The 17,853-nt window shown below is 42.6% G+C and overlaps 1 protein-coding gene across 2 annotated transcripts; it reads right to left on the bottom strand.

The window, feature by feature from the left end:
- Window positions 1-2,090: 2,090 nt before the first annotated feature.
- Window positions 2,091-17,689, bottom strand: FAN1 (FANCD2 and FANCI associated nuclease 1). Of its 2 annotated transcripts, none has more exons than XM_054272595.1 (14): window positions 17,638-17,689; window positions 15,361-16,788; window positions 13,046-13,186; window positions 11,554-11,749; window positions 11,023-11,256; window positions 10,428-10,559; window positions 9,223-9,331; window positions 8,397-8,516; window positions 7,475-7,639; window positions 6,573-6,741; window positions 4,741-4,844; window positions 3,818-4,012; window positions 3,271-3,399; window positions 2,091-2,291 (listed from the first exon to the last, which is right to left on the bottom strand). In XM_054272595.1, exons 2-14 carry the CDS (start codon window positions 16,664-16,666, stop codon window positions 2,154-2,156), a joined length of 3,138 nt encoding a protein of 1,045 aa, XP_054128570.1. In that variant the 5' UTR covers window positions 16,667-16,788; window positions 17,638-17,689; the 3' UTR covers window positions 2,091-2,153. The 2 variants fall into 2 exon arrangements, with proteins under 2 accessions (XP_054128570.1, XP_054128571.1); XM_054272596.1 differs by lacking the exon at window positions 17,638-17,689 and adding an exon at window positions 16,890-16,913.
- Between the last annotated feature and the right edge of the window lie 164 nt (window positions 17,690-17,853).

Raw genomic sequence — 17,853 nt, 5'->3', positions numbered from 1 at the left:
TTGCCAAACAGACTTAAAAAGAAATTTTTTACCATTCCAAAAAGGGAATTAGGTAAGCAGAGGCTGAGAAGGGGGCACCTCCTGCAGAGAGGAAGGGAAGGGTTCCAACTTTCCCTAGGCTTGAAGACAAGGTTCTGCTTCCTTGCTGAGGAGCTGCTGTGCCTGTGGATGCTGCTGCTTCCTCTGAGTTCAACAGCTCACTACTTTCAGATTCACTTTTGATGGACAGGTACCAAGTGTTGATTGTGAATATTCTCCACTCTGCACAGTTGCCTTATCAAGTCAGTAGGGACTGTTCTGAATATCTTTAATAACTTTCAAAAGCAATTTTAGGGTGTGAGTATGTATCTTACTTCTGTGTACAGAATACTGACATGCAAGTGTGTGTATATATATGTCTCTGTATATATATGTACACGTATTTCCAAATTTTCATTTCTGTTCACCATTTAAAGCAACATACTGTTAAATGCCATCTTTGTGTTGCAGAGTAGAAAAGCTCCCAAGCAGCTCATCCCTTTGTGTTTGTAAAAAATGTGCGTTGCTGCAGCTGTTCCTGGCTGAGTCATGGCTTTGTGCCACCCAGGGGGAGCTCTGCAGTTGCTGCAGCTGCTGGCCCCAGTGCAGGGCTGGGCTCAGGGCAGGGCTGGGGCTGTGGTGCCCCCTCAGCCTCCAGGCACTGCCCTGTGCCCCCAGGAGTGAGAACTTTGTGTGTCTGCCCAGGCTGCACGTGTGCTTCTGCCTGCAATACCACTCTGAACAATTAACTGCCTTGTGTTTCAATGAAAATGTAGCAAGCTGGGCAAACCTTTTGGCTTATTCTCAGATGGAAATATATTAAAACCAAAAAATTCTAACGTGTATTTAAGCAAAGGACGAAATCTTAAATTTGCCTCTAACCAAGAGACAGAAATTTGTACCTCAAATTGCTCTAGGCAGTAGGTTTCTAATGCTGTTGCTGTGATGGTTTAGAGTTCACCATTTCAACTGAAACTAAAACCTTTGTGCCTGATAATGATTTACTGAGTAGCAGTGGCAGGAAGATTATAAAATCCTGATGCTGAGTTGTGAATGTGAAATAAATTAGAGTCAATAAAAGTTCGTACCTTTCCACAGTGAATTTCAGGTGATTTCTTTCCCTTCCTCTAACAAAAAAAATGTGTGTGTGTGGTTTTTTCCAAGAAAAGCATGGACACTGTGCTATAGAAAGATGATTAATAAAAATGATGTGCAAATTATCTTATTTCTTGCTATGTTCTATTTTAGTGTCTGCAGTTTGCATAGTGAACAGAATTTCTCATAGAAGGGAACTTACTCAGTATGAGAATGAAGACTCCAAAGAAAAGATGTTGGCTGTGTGTTAAAATTAGGAGAAACCCACAGGATTTTGGTGTCTTAAAATGGAATTCATCTTTTTAGTTCCAATTGACTGACATACTTCTGAATGAGCAAACACATCAGTTTATGTAGGGCAGAACTGACTGTACTGAATGTGGTCATCTTGGCACTGACCAACTCCTGTCCACTACCAGAAATATTTCCCTTTATACAGGTAATACACATAAACAGAAGGGGCTGTTAAATAAATTATCCTTTCATACACATTAGAACAGCATTAATGCTTTATGCCCTACTCTCTGCCACCTGTATCTGTTTATTGTACAACTGCAAAATTCAAATACATCATGGTAAGTGGGGACAGACAGAGAATCACACTGGACCTGACAATCCTGGCAAGGGGCTGAACTCGAATCTTGCAAGGAGACTTGCCCAATATAATGAATTTAGGGCACCCTGCAAATAAGCAGCACCTGATGGCCCAGTTTCTGTATGGTAGAGATGGTCTCAGGTCTTCACACTTGAAGGCAGCTCTTCTCCTCGCTGGGCAAAGCCCAGATTACCTCAGAGAATAAGTCAGGAATTGAGGAGAGAAAGGAAGGGCTCTCCTCTTCTGAACACAAAGTGACATGCAGTAAATCATATTGGCAGTTTTCTCAAATTACATTTTAGAATGTTTTGTGCTAAAAAGGACTATGGTAATGTTCCAAGAAACCAGAATTTTAGAAGAAACTATTTTTATTAATCAGCAGTCATTGGTGTGTGCGACCCATTCCTTTAGGAACACCCCAGTTGCCCACATGATCCAACCTGTGTCAGCTGAGGCATTTGCTCTTGCCCCCAACGTCCTGCACGTGACAAACCTCCACTGCAGCCCCCAGCTCATGCAGCTCACTCAGCCACAGCACCTGCTTGGGCGACAGGCGGTCGTTGGGGCCCTTCACCTCCACCAGCTACAAGGAAAGGGGCATGGTTACAAGTGTGTCCCTGGAGGAACTGAAGGATCACTAGCTCCCACACAAGAAGTATTTTTAACAGCTGTTATTTGCAACAAAAGTAATGGAGATCTTAGCACAATGGAGGGTCCAGTGGGTGCTGAATTATTACTCCATATTTCAAAATTTAACTGTAAGAGAATGAAATTTTATATAGTAAATACCCACCAAAACAAAGAGAAGCCCTGGTGAATGAAGATCTCTCATACTGCAAAATCAAATGTCGGCACCCTCACCTGCTCCAGCTGATGCTGACAGCAGCTTATCCAGGTGCCCTAGAGAACTAATTTCTGCTATTCAGCTCTGTACCATAAACACATAACAAGCTGCTCCAACAGATGAGATGTCCAATAGTCCTCTAGCAGCTATTCCGCTACTGTGCAAGGCACCATCCATGACTGTTTACTCAGTTTCTGTAGCAGACACAGACACAGTTGCTGTGGACTCAAATAGTGCAGATTTTGTCTAAGTGCTGCCAGAAGAACTCCTTGCTAACAACAGTCAATGTGTGGCTGATTGTAACAGGTGCTTTAGATTATGATTAATCAAAGACCTTTTCTACAGCACTGCTGAGCATGTCTGCTCCCTACACCCACTAGAGGAGCAGATAATCACCCAGTGCTCCATGGGGGCAGGGAAGCTGAGCTGCAGGAAGGAAATCACCATTTGTGTGGGCTGACAAGGGCAGGGTTTTACCCTGGGAAGGCAGCTGAGCACTGGGTATTGGGGTTCCACAGAGGGAAGGCAGCTGAGCACTGGATATTGGGGTTCCACAGAGGGAAGGCAGCTGAGCACTGGATATTGGGGTTTTACACTATGAAGGCAGCTGAGCACTGGGTATTGGGGTTCCACAGAGGGAAGGCAGCTGAGCACTGGGTATTGGGGTTCCACAGAGGGAAGGCAGCTGAGCACTGGGTATTCCGTGCTCCCCACCCACCTTGAAGTGCTGGCTGTGGGAGCGCCACACGAGCAGGTCGGGCAGGCCGCCCCGGCAGTGCCGCAGGTTCCTGGAAAGCCGCTGGAAAACACCACTCAGGAACCTCCCTCCAAGGCAGGACACCAGGCTCTGCAAGAGAGGCTTTGCTGGTTGGTTTGGGTTGGTTTAATTTCCTACAGAACCATTTCCCAGCCCTCACAAGAATACTGTTCCAAGAATACTGCATGGCCCACCTCAGCTCTTTGTTCAGTCTCAGGAAACATAACAAGAAACATAAGTAGATGTTTCTTACATCAATTTTCCTGCTGTGTTTCTTACATAAATCTTCCTGCTGTGTTCTCAGCTACTGTTACAGGAAAAGTGACCATATGAGAAAACTGTAACACTACTTGTGCAGGGACTTCAGCACAATAATCCCTAATTCCAATTCCTGCCTCCCACCACTCTCCATCTGCCATGGCTCAGTGCTTCAATAAAGCCACCAGGGCCATGAGTAATTGAATGTCAAGCCTAATTGGAGTGCCCATGCTGGGCAACAGCCACTTACCTGGACTTGCTGGAGGGAAGTAAAACGTCCCCAGTTAACCAGGGCTGCTGCTTTTCCCTCCTGAGTGCTCCAGACGTCAGCAACCAGCTCTGCCAGCGTCTCTGAGGAAGCTGTGTGAAGCTGCTGGAGCCTGGCCTCGATGACAGCCCTCCTGTTCTCATAGAAACTGTCAGTGTATAAATCCAGGGGGGATGTCTGGATGAAAAGGTAAATCCAGCTCTCAGGAACTGCCATCACAGCAGCTGTTCCCAGAATGACAATGTCCTGCTTCATATTTTCCTTAACTACAAAGTCAATCAAACATTGAGCTGATTTATCTTGAACATGACCACCATATAAATATTTATTAAATGGGAGAAAAAAGCTTATGTTTTAACACCCAGTGCCAGTGCAACAAACACTGGTCCATCTCGGCCTCTGCTCTGTTGTTTTGAACCCTAGACAGAGGTTTCCTTTAACAGACAAAGAATCCTGTGCAGTAGTTCCAGGTGGATCTGGAACCGGGATCAAGACAGCTCAGGCACAGTGAGCCGAGTGAGGTGAAAGAACAAAGCCGTGACGAAGGCGGGGCGGATCCCCCAGCGGCCCCGGGCCGGCGCTGCACGCTCAGGCTGTGAAAGCCCCTGCAGCAATTCAGCTTTAACTCGGCTCTGGCGCTGCTGAGCAGGGAGGGCCGAGAGCCATTTCCAAAAGCAAATGCAGAGCGCTTAGGAAACAGTCTTATACAAACGGCTGCCACACACAATCCCACAAAATACAATAAACCAAATATAACAAATAATAAAATGAAGGAAACACCAAGATCTGTCTGGAAAGTCCCTCAGAATAAAATGTTAATCTAATCCCATATAAGATTTTAACATGGTTACTGAGCCTACAGCAATGGGAAAATAAATTAACTACAGAAAGCCTTTCAAAATTACCTGATAGGAATTTCTGAACACGTCAGGTATGCCATCCATGAAAATGATATCCCACATCAGAATCCCATACAGTGTAATAAACGTGGAGCCTTCCCCGTGAATACCTAAAGGGCAGAGTTTAATAAAAATGGAAACATTAATTCCTACAGCAATGTCATATGAAGAGGTACTGAACCATCCTGACCCAAAGCAGAAATATGCCACGTTCAGGTTCATGCCAGCTGGTGTCAGCTGCAAATGCAGCTCATTCTGCCCCACTCCCCAAGCCTGCTGCTCCCAGGCCAGGGGCCTTGGGCTGCAGCAGAGCTTCCATCCCTGCCTGGCCCCCACAAAGCTTACTGGGCTAGCTCTGACAGTCACTGGAGCTGTTCCACAACAATCCTGAGCCCTGTGCTCTGGGATGACTCTGCTTGAGCAGGGAGGGTGGACCAGATGACCCCACTGTGAGCCCTCCCAACCCAAACCATTCAGTGGTTCTGTGATTCTGTGAACATTTCTATATATATGAACATAGGGAAACATATACATGTATGACTATACATATGTGTATATATATGTATATGTATACATATGCAAACACAAGGAAACACTTTTTCCCTGTGAAGGTGATGGAGCACTGGCACAGGCTGCCCAGGCTGCTGTGGACTCACCCTCCTTGGGATACTCTAAAGCAGGACAGGGTCTGGAAGAGCTGGCTCTTGAGCTGAGGTTGGACAGGGTGACCCCCAGAGCTCCCTCAGGCACTCTGTGATGTGTGTTTGTTATTAGTCTGTTAGCACACTACATTATCTATAGCAGTATGTGTAATGTTACCCATCACACATACAGATCCCAGAGTATGTATGTTATTATACCCCATATAATCCAGTGAATGTGCATTATACATGCAGGGTACCTCACACATATGACAGAGAGCATGTGAGTGTTGGGGTGTGTGCATGGAACTGCAATGGGCATTCTGGATCATCACTAAATCACTCATAGCCACTGTGTGCTCAAAACTGAGCCAAGAAGACCAATGGCGAGTGGGTGGGAGTGAGGAACTGAATGGAGATTTCAGCACAATTCTCCCCAATTCTAAATATTGTTCCCTTCCTCTTTACCTTTTTCTGATGTGGCCACTTCTGCTGCAACAGTATTATCAATAAAATTAAACTGTATTAAAATATATATTTTATAGAAAGGCACAAATTTTATTTTCAAAGATAACTTGCCTACCTTTTTGTATTTTGCTTTTTTTCCTGTAAAACAGACCTATATATTCTTACTAGTTGATGGCTTTTCATACCTCCTAAATTGTAAAAACACATTAAATACTACTAATAGAGCCTTCCCAAAAAATCCTGCAGTGTTGTGCTATTGGTATATACTGTTCTCATGGACATCTAGTACCAAGAATCAGTGGAGGCTTGCATTTCCTTAGAGACACTCCTTTAAATGATAATGCTAGCATTTTAACCTAAATTGTTTTACCCTTAGCTGTTCAATGGTAAGGAAGGCAAACTATGTGATTTTCTGTGTAGATGAAGAAAAAACACTGGGGTTTTTCCTAATATATTTCAATATCACCTTTGGTAAATGAAGGCAGCAAATCATTAAAGCAGGTCAAGTTGAAAATACATGTTAGAGCAGTTTGGTAAGGAAGTTATGTATGTGATGGTAAGGAAGTGATGTATTAGAGGTGTTCGGGAAGGAAACAGAATTAGCTTAAAATCTGGTCTAGAAAATCAGCTAAAACTGGTCTATTAACTAAACTGATTAGTAAATGGTTTCTTTACTTATTCCCACAGTTATTTTAATGCAAAATACCCCCAAAGCAACAGCACTGTTACCCTGATCGAAGCCATTCCTCCTGTAATGAGTTAATGCCAGCTCCTCAACTGAGCACATGACTGTGGATACACTGCAGTCCTGGCCTCCTTCTCCATCACCAATATCCTCCATGAGGAACACAGATTTTCCCATTCCTGTCTGAGGACACATCTTTCCACTGATTGTAACCTGAACATATTAAAACATTTGGTTACTTTCCAGCATCACATTTAAAAAGCTTTAGCCCAAAATCCCCTTTTCAGTTTTCTTAAAATCAGAACTAGATTTGCTGCCAAAAATTAACTGAATAAAATTTAATCCATCATTCCTGTGAAATCATCCTCTTTAGCCCAGACAGAATTATCTTTATAATGGTATGGAAAAGATAATTTTTTTTCAATCCATTCTAATATGATGCAAGTGCCCCACACTGAATATTTGCATAACACATATTCAGAGTGCATAACTTCCAAAGGTTCCTAAAATAACAGTGGCATCTTTTTTTAGCCATTAATCTAATGCTGACAACATGCTAAGGTTACTATTACTTTTTCTATCACACAGAATGCTTGGCCTGCAGCCACCAGAGGCAATGCACTGATCTGATCAGACTCTTCAGCCAGAAAGGCTCTGAGGGCATTACTGGTAAATTACTGGAGTTTATGGATGATCACATCCATAACAAATACAAAGCAATGCAAATTAGATCAGCGTACAGCTGACTAACTTCAGCTAAGAAGCTGACCAATGCAGAAGTATTTGATTACAAGAGGCTTTTGTTTTAGAACAAAAAACCACATTTGTGTTCCTTTTCCTGCACCATGTCAGTCAGAGGCTGGCGCACAGCTTGTAACAAGTCTCCCAGACTACTTTTCCTTGTGTGAAGTAAGAGAGCTCAGGAGGAGCTGCAGCTCCTGCTTACGTGGGTGACGTCGTGCACGGTGAGGAGGGGCAGGTCCTGCAGCAGCCCCTGCAGCTGCCGGCAGCTGGGGGAGTCGCGGATGCGCAGGGCGCGCTGGCACAGCGCCAGGCGGTGCCCGGTGCGCACGGCCGCGTCCGCCAGCCCCCTCCGGATGCAGCCGATGGCCTGGCAAACAGAGGGCACAAACAACGGCTCACTGAGACCTCTGCATCCCTCTGCACCACTCTGTAACCCTCTGTGCCCCTCTACAACCCTCTGCACCACTCTGTAACCCTCTGTGCCCCTCTACAACCCTCTGCACCCCTCTGTAACCCTCTGTGCCCCTCTACAACCCTCTGCACCCCTCTGTACCCCTCTGCACCCCTCTGCAACCCTCTGCAACATTCTGTGCCCCTCTGCACCCCTCTGTGCCCCTTTGCCCCCCTCTGCAACCCTCTGCACCCCTCTGCACCCCCCTGCAACCCTCTGCAACCCTCTGCACCACTCTGCAACCCTCTGTGCCCCTCTGCACCACTCTGCAACCCTCTGCAACCCTCTGCACCCCCCTGCAACCCTCTGCACAAGAGAAACTGAGTCAAGCACAAATATGTGAGTGTAAGAACGAGCCTGCAGGACAGGGCCAGCTTGCTAACTGAGTGAGAAAGTTCTAACCAATCAATAACATTTTGCACAAGGAGGCTTCTGGATTCAAATTTATACTAGGACAGTAAAAAAAATTCCTCTCAATTTCTACTAATCAGTATAAGATAAAAAAATTGATTTTCTTAGTTGAAACTGGTTGTCTGACCTTAGGATTCCTAACAAAATCTGCATTTTTAGGAGACTCTACTCCACTGTTCTTTCCCTAAGAAATACTTTAAAAAAAGGTTTTCAGACAATGCCTGCAGTGTTTCCAGCTTGCCAGCAGCAGTTTTGGAAATACCTTCTTAGTGTTTTTCAAGTGCTGATGTAAGTTCAGAGCCAGCCGATCCCACCATCTCCCTCTGCTGTCAGTACAATACACATCCTGGGCCAGGAGGCTCTGCAGCTGCTGCACTGCTTCCTGTAGACATGGGATTGCACCTTTATTAACTGGTTACACAACCAAGCTCAAGTTAGCTTGCCACTTTCCCTTCTAATTACAGAAACTTTGCCCTGGACAATCCAAACCTACTTTTTACTCCACTACCCAATATACCCATTTCAGATCCATATGTGTATCTTAAAAACTCTAGAATAGAGATATTTTTATGTAAACTTTAAGGTTAACTGCAAAAATACAGCATTTTTATCCTTATTGTATATGAAAAATATCTTAAGTATTACTTGTTGCTTTGTTGCAGAAGTGAAGTCTTTTTCTAAATAATCTGATTTACTTTAACATGTAAGTCAGAGGCCTTTGGAGATGTTAATTCCCTAAGGAAGGGGCAGAGATTTCTAGAAGAATTCTCTTTCAAGATTTTTCTTATTTAAAAGCAATAGCCAAACCTAGTGAAACACAGGTATCTTTAAAGAATGAAACAAGCATATCTCAGCAATAGTTTTATGGTGCATTACATATGGCAAATCTTCAAAGCATAAGCAGAAATCAAAACAATTTAAAACTTTCTAAAGCAGCACAAAAAGGGGACACTTTTCCCTAAAAAGTAACTTGTTACTGGAACTGCAAGAAGCCTTGGCAAATATTACCACCATTTTCCAGCCACATCAGAAATGTAAACTGATGTACAAAAATTAAGCACATATTTTTATTCACCTCACCACTTTACCTTATACTTGTGAAGTCTCTGCAGAATTTCAACTCCTTGAGAAAGGATTCTTGTGTACACCCAGCCAACTGTGAAACGCCGCAGGTAATCAGGTAAAGTTCTGTGATAGCTGAAAAATATGAGCAGTTTAAATCAATTGAATGATGTCAGTTTTACCAAGAATACTTATACCTAAAGCATTTACCAAACTAAATGCTTTATATACCCAAATTGATCTGAAATGAGTATCCCAGCTACAAAGTCAAGAACCCAAAGGTAAGGCAATAGTTTGGCTTAGGGAGCAGGTGCAAGCTGCATTTGCACAGCGTATTTTAATTTCAACACCAGTAGAATTATCAGTTAATCAGTTTTAAAACAGACACAGAACAGCAAAGTACTACATCATATTTTGTTACCAACTCATTCTCATAAGTCAGCAGTTCCAGTTCAGAAACAAAGCTGAACAAAAGAAAAGCACTCAAACAGGAATTTCCTGCCATAAAAGAAGACCAACATCTTTTCAGTAGGCACCTCTGTATTTCAGGACAAAGTCTTTTGAATGTCTTTTTAAAATCAAAAAATATTTTTCCACTGTCTTCAATGAAAAATGGAGCAGATCTCCAAATGACCCTCTATTAACATTTTTTAAAATCAGTTGCCATGGAATTGAATATAACGCCAAGTGTAAGGCTTTAACTTGTGGTGTATCATTAAGCCAGAAAACAAAATAATTAAAAGAAAAACTGATGAAGAATACTTCAAACCCAATAAATGTTATTTCAGGTCTCAGATATTCAGTAACATTTCCTGAGCAACACCCACTAGGAAATCTAAAGACACGAATAACCCAGCATGTTTTCCCACAACATTTGCAACATCTTTTGTTCACAGTCAATTTTACTTTCTGCTTATTGCCATTTGTTTGAAAGCCATTTAAAAAACACTATGACAAGGGAAAAATAAGGCTCCTATCCTCCTGCACTGGCACATAGAACAGAACTGTTTTAGTGCTATATCCATGCCTACCAACTCTTTCTCAAGATTTTACAAAAAAGGTCTTTTCCTATTGTAACTTAAAAGCTAAACAATCAGGAAGTTCCAAGCTTTCAAGAGCATTAAAGTCTCTTGCTTTATCAGGTTAAATAACATCTCTAGTTGATAAGCCTCTCTCCAAAGGAAAAGTACCCAAGGTAAGATAATACACTTCACAGTTTCCAGTTCAGTACCTCAAAGAGGGGTGATTCTTCAGTTCACTCCAGGTTTCTTTAGCATACAAATAGAGATTATTGGCTTCTTCCCAGTTCCCATTTACCATTGCAGTGGCTATATCATTTGACAGATGAACAGCAGTTGCATACCTGTGGTAAAAATCCACAACTTTATTACACTTGCAAAGAATCTACAGTTGAAAGAAATAAATTCTTTCCCTTACAGTCTCTCAAGACATTGAACCATGCAGCCATCTTTATTCCTAATCTTGTAGGATTAGCAGAGTTTAAACTAGCAGGGAACATTATGCTTAAATTTACTTAACACTAGAGAATATAGTATTTTTTTAGCTCAGAATCAGCACAGCAAAAAAAGAAACAGCTTTCATCATATGATCATGAAGCAAGTAAATAAGCTATTTTGTTCCAAAATGCAAGCCACTGTGACTTACGAGTCCTACCTCAATACAAAAATGTACTTAATTGCAAAATTAACACTTCTACATACTTACATCTGGAGTTCTACATTTGAATTCTTATTTGCCTGCACAAGTGCTGCAGTAAAGCTCTTTTAGAAACGAACAGATTTCCAAGCTGCCAAAGCCCTCCCTACCTGATGAGATCCTCTCTGTCCTGGAAGACCTGTGTTTTCCTGTTTACTGTGTAACTGGGGAACACCATGTGCCCCATGTTTGCCCTGAGGACTGTGGAGAGCAGGCCCTGACCAGCACTGCCAGCCTCCTCCTCCTCCAGCGACTCGGGCAGTGCAAACAGCAGCAGCATTCGGGAAAAGACAGCCCGAGCCTCCCTGCACACCCTGACACATCTTCCAGCCAACTCCTTCACCCTGCAAGGACAAATCAAAATATTATACATGACTTGTTAAAACTAAAACATACTGAATGAAGCATGAGAAATTTTTTTTTCAAGACAATTAATGCATAAACTTGATTTCCCTTGAAAGAAGAAGAGTATGCAGTTTAGTATTTACTCTTCTCTTTGACTCACTGTGAATTGAAATGTAATGCCACGCTTTTTATTAAGAAATCTACTAAATGCATTCCTCTCTTGAAAAGGCATCTAGATTTCAGTCATTTGAAGCACAACTTCCATTCACCTGCAAAATTTATCTGTAAACATTTACCTCTTCAAAATCACTGTCCCAATACCAGCCTGACTCCTGCTGAAGATGGAACGCTGCTTTGACAACTTCAGAAAATCATCCACGAGTTGCTGTTTCTGACCATTTGGGTTTGGCAAGTGAAAGATTTTTGCCAGTGTTTTTAGCTCAGGGGCTGAAAGCAAATCCAACCCTTCACACAGGTCTTCCAATTCAGATTCTAAAAGTAAAATTATCCACATATATTCATTGTGTTATATTATTGTGTCAAGCAACAGCTCACAGTACATTCATACAACCTAGTACCAATCTAATGATTTAGGTTTGATGCCCTAAAGGTAGGCTGGAAATAAAACCCCACAGACTGTTGTCCATAGAGCAGGTATTTGTTTATTGCAGCACTGCAGGTGAGGGGGATTTCTCCACCTTACTCACCCACCTTTGGTATATTTATATATATTGCTATACCACCTGTGGTATATTTATACAGTAAGTATTTCTCAGTGTTACTCTGTCACTATAACATCATCACACAGGTGCCAGAACTAATTTACATGGTATGATCTGATGGTTATTAGATAGTTCTTTTGCACTGTGCTTGCACCTCAAGGGGTCTTTAATAAGGCTTCCAAAGTCTTCTTCACATCTGAACTTTTCAACTTTGTTTTTGGAGCATACAAAGTTACTTCATTCCTTGGTCTGTCTGGTCCTAACCTGTCTAAATTCTTTATTTTGTGGCTAACTGGCTTTACATTTACCAATTTCTCATTAACTGTACTTATCTATCTCCAAAGGTATCTACCTGGTGAGTTATTTTCTTCTTTTTTGTCTATTCAGCATTAAGGACTAGTTAACCATATACTCCATTACATTGTATAGAAGTTATTTATATCTGGTTATATAGGTATAAAAGTTATGATTTAGATTATACAGGTATAAAAAGCTGTGATTCAGGTTATACAGGTATAAAAGTTATGATTCAGGTTATATTGATATCAGATAATATAGATATATAAAAAGTCATTATTTAGGTTATATTGATATCAGGTTATATAGCTATATCAGGTTATATCGATATCTTACAACTCAAGCTATATTAGCACCTTGTAACTTTGACCTAAGTTATACAGGCATCAGGTTCTTCAAAAATGCATTAACAATGCTATCTGGTTCACCCTGAAATTCTTCTGCACCTTCTTCTGGACCTTTACATAGGTCTACTTTGAAGGAAAGGAATAACCAGAAAAAGAACACCCTTCACAACTTCAAAACAACTGCTAAGATTAAAAAATTCTGTTGAGTTATAAAAAACCACTGTTCAGAAAAGCTGTCTTCTCCATTATCTAATCTGCACAATTTGTATTTTCACAAGACCACTCATCCACCTGAAGCTTTTATTCTGCTCCTCTATTCTCTCCCCAAGGCACAGACAAGCATGCACTGCATTGATCTCTAACCTGACACAACTTCACATTTTATTTGTAGTACTTTAAAGGTTTATTAATGCTGGCCTTACCTGTTTGTAGGAATCTGGCTTCAGCCAGTTCTTCAATTATTGGTGACAAATCCACACTTATCTCCCCATACTCTATTTTGTTCACCTTTAACCAGTTCAGCTTGCGTTGAAAAAGTCTCACATACAACTTCTGCCCACCAACTGCAAATGTTATTTAAAGCAGGGAAGGACAAAAAGAAGAGTAAATTCTAAACACAGTACTAGGCACAATCACCACATTAACCTGAAATATTACTTTGATGCAGGCACTCTCTAAAGTACATTTTAAATCTCCCTGTGTTCTACAAGCAGACTTGGTAAAATACCAGACTTACCTTTCCAAGTAATTCATAAGTTCATTAGAATTTTTAAGTCTTGTGGGTAGAAAAGTATTACAACATATTTTGTAGGTAATGGACATTACTAAAATGCCTTTTGACATGCTTACCCTTCAAGAAATATTTAGTTTTATAGAAAAAGAGAACTTCATTTTTCAACCCTGCATTTTGTGTTGGTTAAGTAGGTCTTTTTGCTTTGTTAAAGAGTCATTCAATAACCAAATATTTCATGCTAGAGAACAAAAGAAGCTGCAGTCTGACAGAATAATTTCATAATCACAGAATACTTCTCTGTGCAGCATTCTTCAGGTTCTTATTTTTCCAAAGATAAGCCAAATTATACTAATACATCTACTGAAAGAAAACAATGAGAAAAAAACTCCTATTCATTTGATTTTTATCAGGGATGTATTCTTTTAAAGTACCTTTCAGTACTTTTAAAATACTAACAATGCTGAAATTCAACAAAATAGCTTATTAAGTTTTAGCTGAAAATAGTCTAGCTATTATTACTACATTCAGAACCTTTTGAATACTTAATTCAAACCCCATTAACTTCTAAATTTTTTACTCCTGTCTGTTGCTTCTTAACTGAAACTGATCATTAATAAAAAAAAACTGAAACACTAAAAGATCTAGACATGCTTAAGAAATGGCAGATAAACATTAAATGTTTATTTAACAATTCTCCTGTCCTTATAAGACTTTTTCAGCCTTTCTTTAACAGAATGTTTCCAGGATCAGTTCACTGGGAGAAATAAATTCAGACACTTAAGCTTGTCATTTTCTCTGTGGGGTTATAACTCCTTTGAAGTCTGTCCCAAGTTTTTATTATTCTGGAGAAAGGAAAAAGGTTAACACACAGCCATTCTTTCTCCAGGCCATGGAACTGAACAAACTAGGGCTGCAATAATAATTTCATAATAAGCTTCATAAACCTACACTGAGTCAGAGACAACTCACTGAAGAATGGTAGACATTTCTGCAGAAAATAATTAAATACTGGAAAATATTTTTATTCAAGCAACTTCATTGCACTAAACAGGTGTGTGTTTGGCTTTTTTGTGTTATGACAACAGAAATGGGCAGACACTTCTCATGTGGGACAGATAACTCATCTACCTGAACTTTCAAAGTATCCTGCCTGGTATTTCTTGAAGGCAATGACATCCATCTGCCAGTTGTCCAGGATTTGTTATCTATTGACTCAGTGCTATCCTCTCACTTCTCACAGCTCAACTGCTGCATCTTTCCTACCCTGTAAAGAGAGATTGTTTCATCCAGTGCAGACATGGATTTATCAGCACCACCTTGCAGTAATTCTTCCTGTATTCCCTACTCACACTACTGAAAGACAAACAAGAAGCTCTCTTATCTATCAGAACAAGGTCCTGTTACTGATCAGTGTTGTTCACATCCAGGGAACAGTGTGGAAATGGGGAAGGTGCATCCTGAAGGTGCATTTTAGTGTTTGTGAAAGCAGCCAATGCCAGCATGCATTACTGGCCTAACAGTGAGTTTATTCCTGGATCTTTGGATGCAAATGATGTGCACCTACTGCTTGCTTCAGAGAGCCAGTAATAAGACTTTTGTTGCTTTCTTTCTTTATGTATTCCACTTTAACCACCACAAGATAAACAAGGCATTACCAAGCTCCAAGATGTCCCTGCTGTAATATTCTCATGGTCTGGAGTGCTCTGCAGATCCCCCTGCTTTGGCTGCTTGTGCCCATGGGCAGCTCAGATCCATCAGGATGCAAGCCAGGCTGCTGGGAGGGCTGAGGGAGGCTGTGTCCCCCCAGTCCCTCAGGAAGTGCACCTAACTACATTAGCAGAGTTTATTTTTAAAAAGGGGTACATCTCCTGAGAAGAAGCAGCTTCTTCCCTTAAGAAATCCATCAAGTTACATGGTCAATTGATTTAGCACTTCTGACAGAAAACTATGTAAGAATGTTCCACTACAAGAGTGAATGTGGAAATGTATCTAAAATAAAGATACCTGATAATTTGTAGAACTTGGTTATAATGTTCAAATCTTGTTCATTAAATAGTCTGACATCATCTTCATTCTGCAATACTGCTCGCAGCACTACTAGAAAGTTCTGGAGGTAGTATGGGTGACCAGGAGAGCTGGGCACAGAGAGGACCTCATCTATTTTGTCTAGAATGTCCCCAGTGGAATCCTGAGATTCTGACTTTTCCACAGTTTCTAACAGAGGATGGTTCATGTCATTCTCAAAGTCTTCAAGAACTTCCACAGGAAGTACCTCTGCATCATCCCTGCCAAAGCAATTTTCTGTCCCACTGTTCACTTCTGTCTCTGAAGGAGTAACCTCAGTGTGAGGCTGAGTCTCAATGTCCACACTACTGGTCAGCTCTGCTGAAGTGTGGATGGCCAGAGATGTTTCACATCTATCAGGACTAAGTATCCCACCTTCAGAGCAGCTTTCTGCTTTGGTGCTCCTGGTACCAGATGGGAACTTTTTGTCCTTACTGTTATCAGCCAGTAATTGCACTTGAACCATATCCACAAGGTCTTCTTGATTACATTTGTTTATTTCATTTTGAAACTCGGGTTCCCTCTTTGAAAAATGTTCCTGGTGCTCTCTCTGAGAAGGCTGATTTTCTTTCTGAGAACTCTGCCCAGCATCAATCTCATCCCCATCATCATCGTCAGGGGCTGCAGCCCTTCCACAGGCACTGAGAACAGCTGGAGGTGAAGAGTTGATCTCTTCATACAGGACCTGCTTTCCTCCCTGCAGGCAGCATCTCCTGGACAGCTTGGCAGACAAGCTTCCCAAGGAGACTGTTCTAACTTTTCTGGCCTGGGATTCACTGTTCACACTCAACACTGAACTATTATTGCTGAAATAAGGACTAGTCTGTTGGGCTGCACTCCCTCCTCCTTTCAATAAATTACTTTTGGAAGGACTTGCTTCTAGATTTAAGACGTTTTTTGAAAAATATGAGCTGGAATTATTGCTCAGATTTGCAGCTGGGGGACTCTTATTCCTAAAAGAAGTCAGTGTAGCATCAATGGCACCAATCTCACCACGGTTTCTCTGACATGTTTCATCAATGTGCTTATTTATTCCGTATCTTGGCACCAATTGCCCACACATGGGACAGCCAACTTTGGCAGGGGGAACATTGTTAAAAAAGGAAGTAATAGAGGATGATGCTGAAGGTGTAGACGGCGTTCCCGTAACTTCCGCTTTTTTTGTTGTTTCCTTTTTCTTCTTACTTTTACTGAGTGACAAACTTGTTTGGGATCTTTTGATTCCTGAAGACCTAGCTTCTGCCATTACAAAACTTCACAGCGATTACATGGCCCAGACAACTCCATTCAGGCCACATTTCTTTATTCTGCAATACTTAAAAGACTTTCCTTGGCTTTTCCTTTTCCATCTGTAATCCTCTGGCATGCCTTGAAATAAAAAATACATTGAATGAGTGGTCTTCCAAGGTACCAGATGCAACCAAGATGAACAGAAGAGAGGCAGAGAAGTCAAGCAATCTTTAACTTACAATGCTACTGTCCTTTAGCTTGTCTTACCACACAGGGAAGCACACCACAGGAAGCTGAGCACTGCAGCTGCCTTTAAATGGCTTAATAAATGGAAAAGTAATCTCAAGCTTGCATTTACATCAGCAAGTGAACCTGGAATTCAAATAGGCAAGTCCTGTAATTTTTACAGAATAGTCAGAGTTGAAAGGCATCCCTGGAGACCATCTAGTCCAACCCCCCTGCCCAGGCAGGGTCACCTGGAGCAGGTGACACAGGAACCATGCAGGTGGCTTTGCAATGTCTCCGGAGAGGGAGACTCCATGACCACCCCAGGCAGCTCTCCCAGGGCTCAGCTCCTCCTCATGCTGAGGTGAAACTTGTTGCGTTTTAGTTTATGGCCATTGGTCCTCGCCCTGTCGCTGGGAACATTTTATGATTGCCTTGTTTGCTGCTGACAGGCTATTTTCGATGCCAAGCATTCTCCGGGCTGCCTGCAGCCCTCACCCTCACGGCTGCCGCGCCGGTGGGCCCGGGCCGAGCTCTGCCAGGGCCGGGGCGCAGGAGCAGCCGGCTCTCTGGAGCCGCTCTCCAGGTGCTCCGGATGGCGGGGCCCACGCTCACGGGAGGCTCCCGGGGCTGCCATCCTGCTGTGCCCGCCCCTCGCCGGCCCTTCCCGCGCTGGGACCCCCTCAACCGCCCGTGCCCCGGGTAAAGGGGCCCAGCCGGAGCACCCCCAGCCCGCCCGGCCTCCCGCCCTTCCCCACGCACCGGCACCGCAGCCGCGCGTATTCCGCCGCTCCCGAGGCCGTGTGGGGCCAGGCCGCGCCCCGAGGGCCGGGCCGGGCCGGGCCCGCTCCGCCCGCCGCCAGGCCTGAGCAATGCAGCGCCGATGGCCGGCACCGGCTCCCTCACACAGCGGGGCTGCTGCAAACACCCGCCGCAGATTCAAAACTTCCTTTTACGACAACGCGTGGAAAACAGCTG

This window comes from Melozone crissalis, unplaced genomic scaffold, assembly GCF_028551555.1.
Source record: "Melozone crissalis strain CALT ecotype California unplaced genomic scaffold, PUWL_Pcris_2 ptg000014l_1, whole genome shotgun sequence".
Lineage (NCBI taxonomy): Eukaryota > Metazoa > Chordata > Aves > Passeriformes > Passerellidae > Melozone > Melozone crissalis.
The sequence above is the reverse complement of the archived record's forward strand: the minus strand, read 5'-3'. Positions and strand labels throughout refer to the sequence as shown.

Bases quoted from the DNA above. Each gene is read 5' to 3' on its own strand.
- FAN1 (XM_054272595.1), bottom strand. From the start codon at position 16,666: ATGGCAGAAGCTAGGTCTTCAGGAATCAAAAGATCCCAAACAAGTTTG. The intron at 13,187-15,360 runs GTATCTTTATTT...TAACATTTGCAG, and splicing joins CAAGTTCTACAAATTATCAG to TTGGTGGGCAGAAGTTGTAT. The intron at 11,257-11,553 runs GTAAATGTTTAC...TTGTCCTTGCAG, and splicing joins GGGACAGTGATTTTGAAGAG to GGTGAAGGAGTTGGCTGGAA.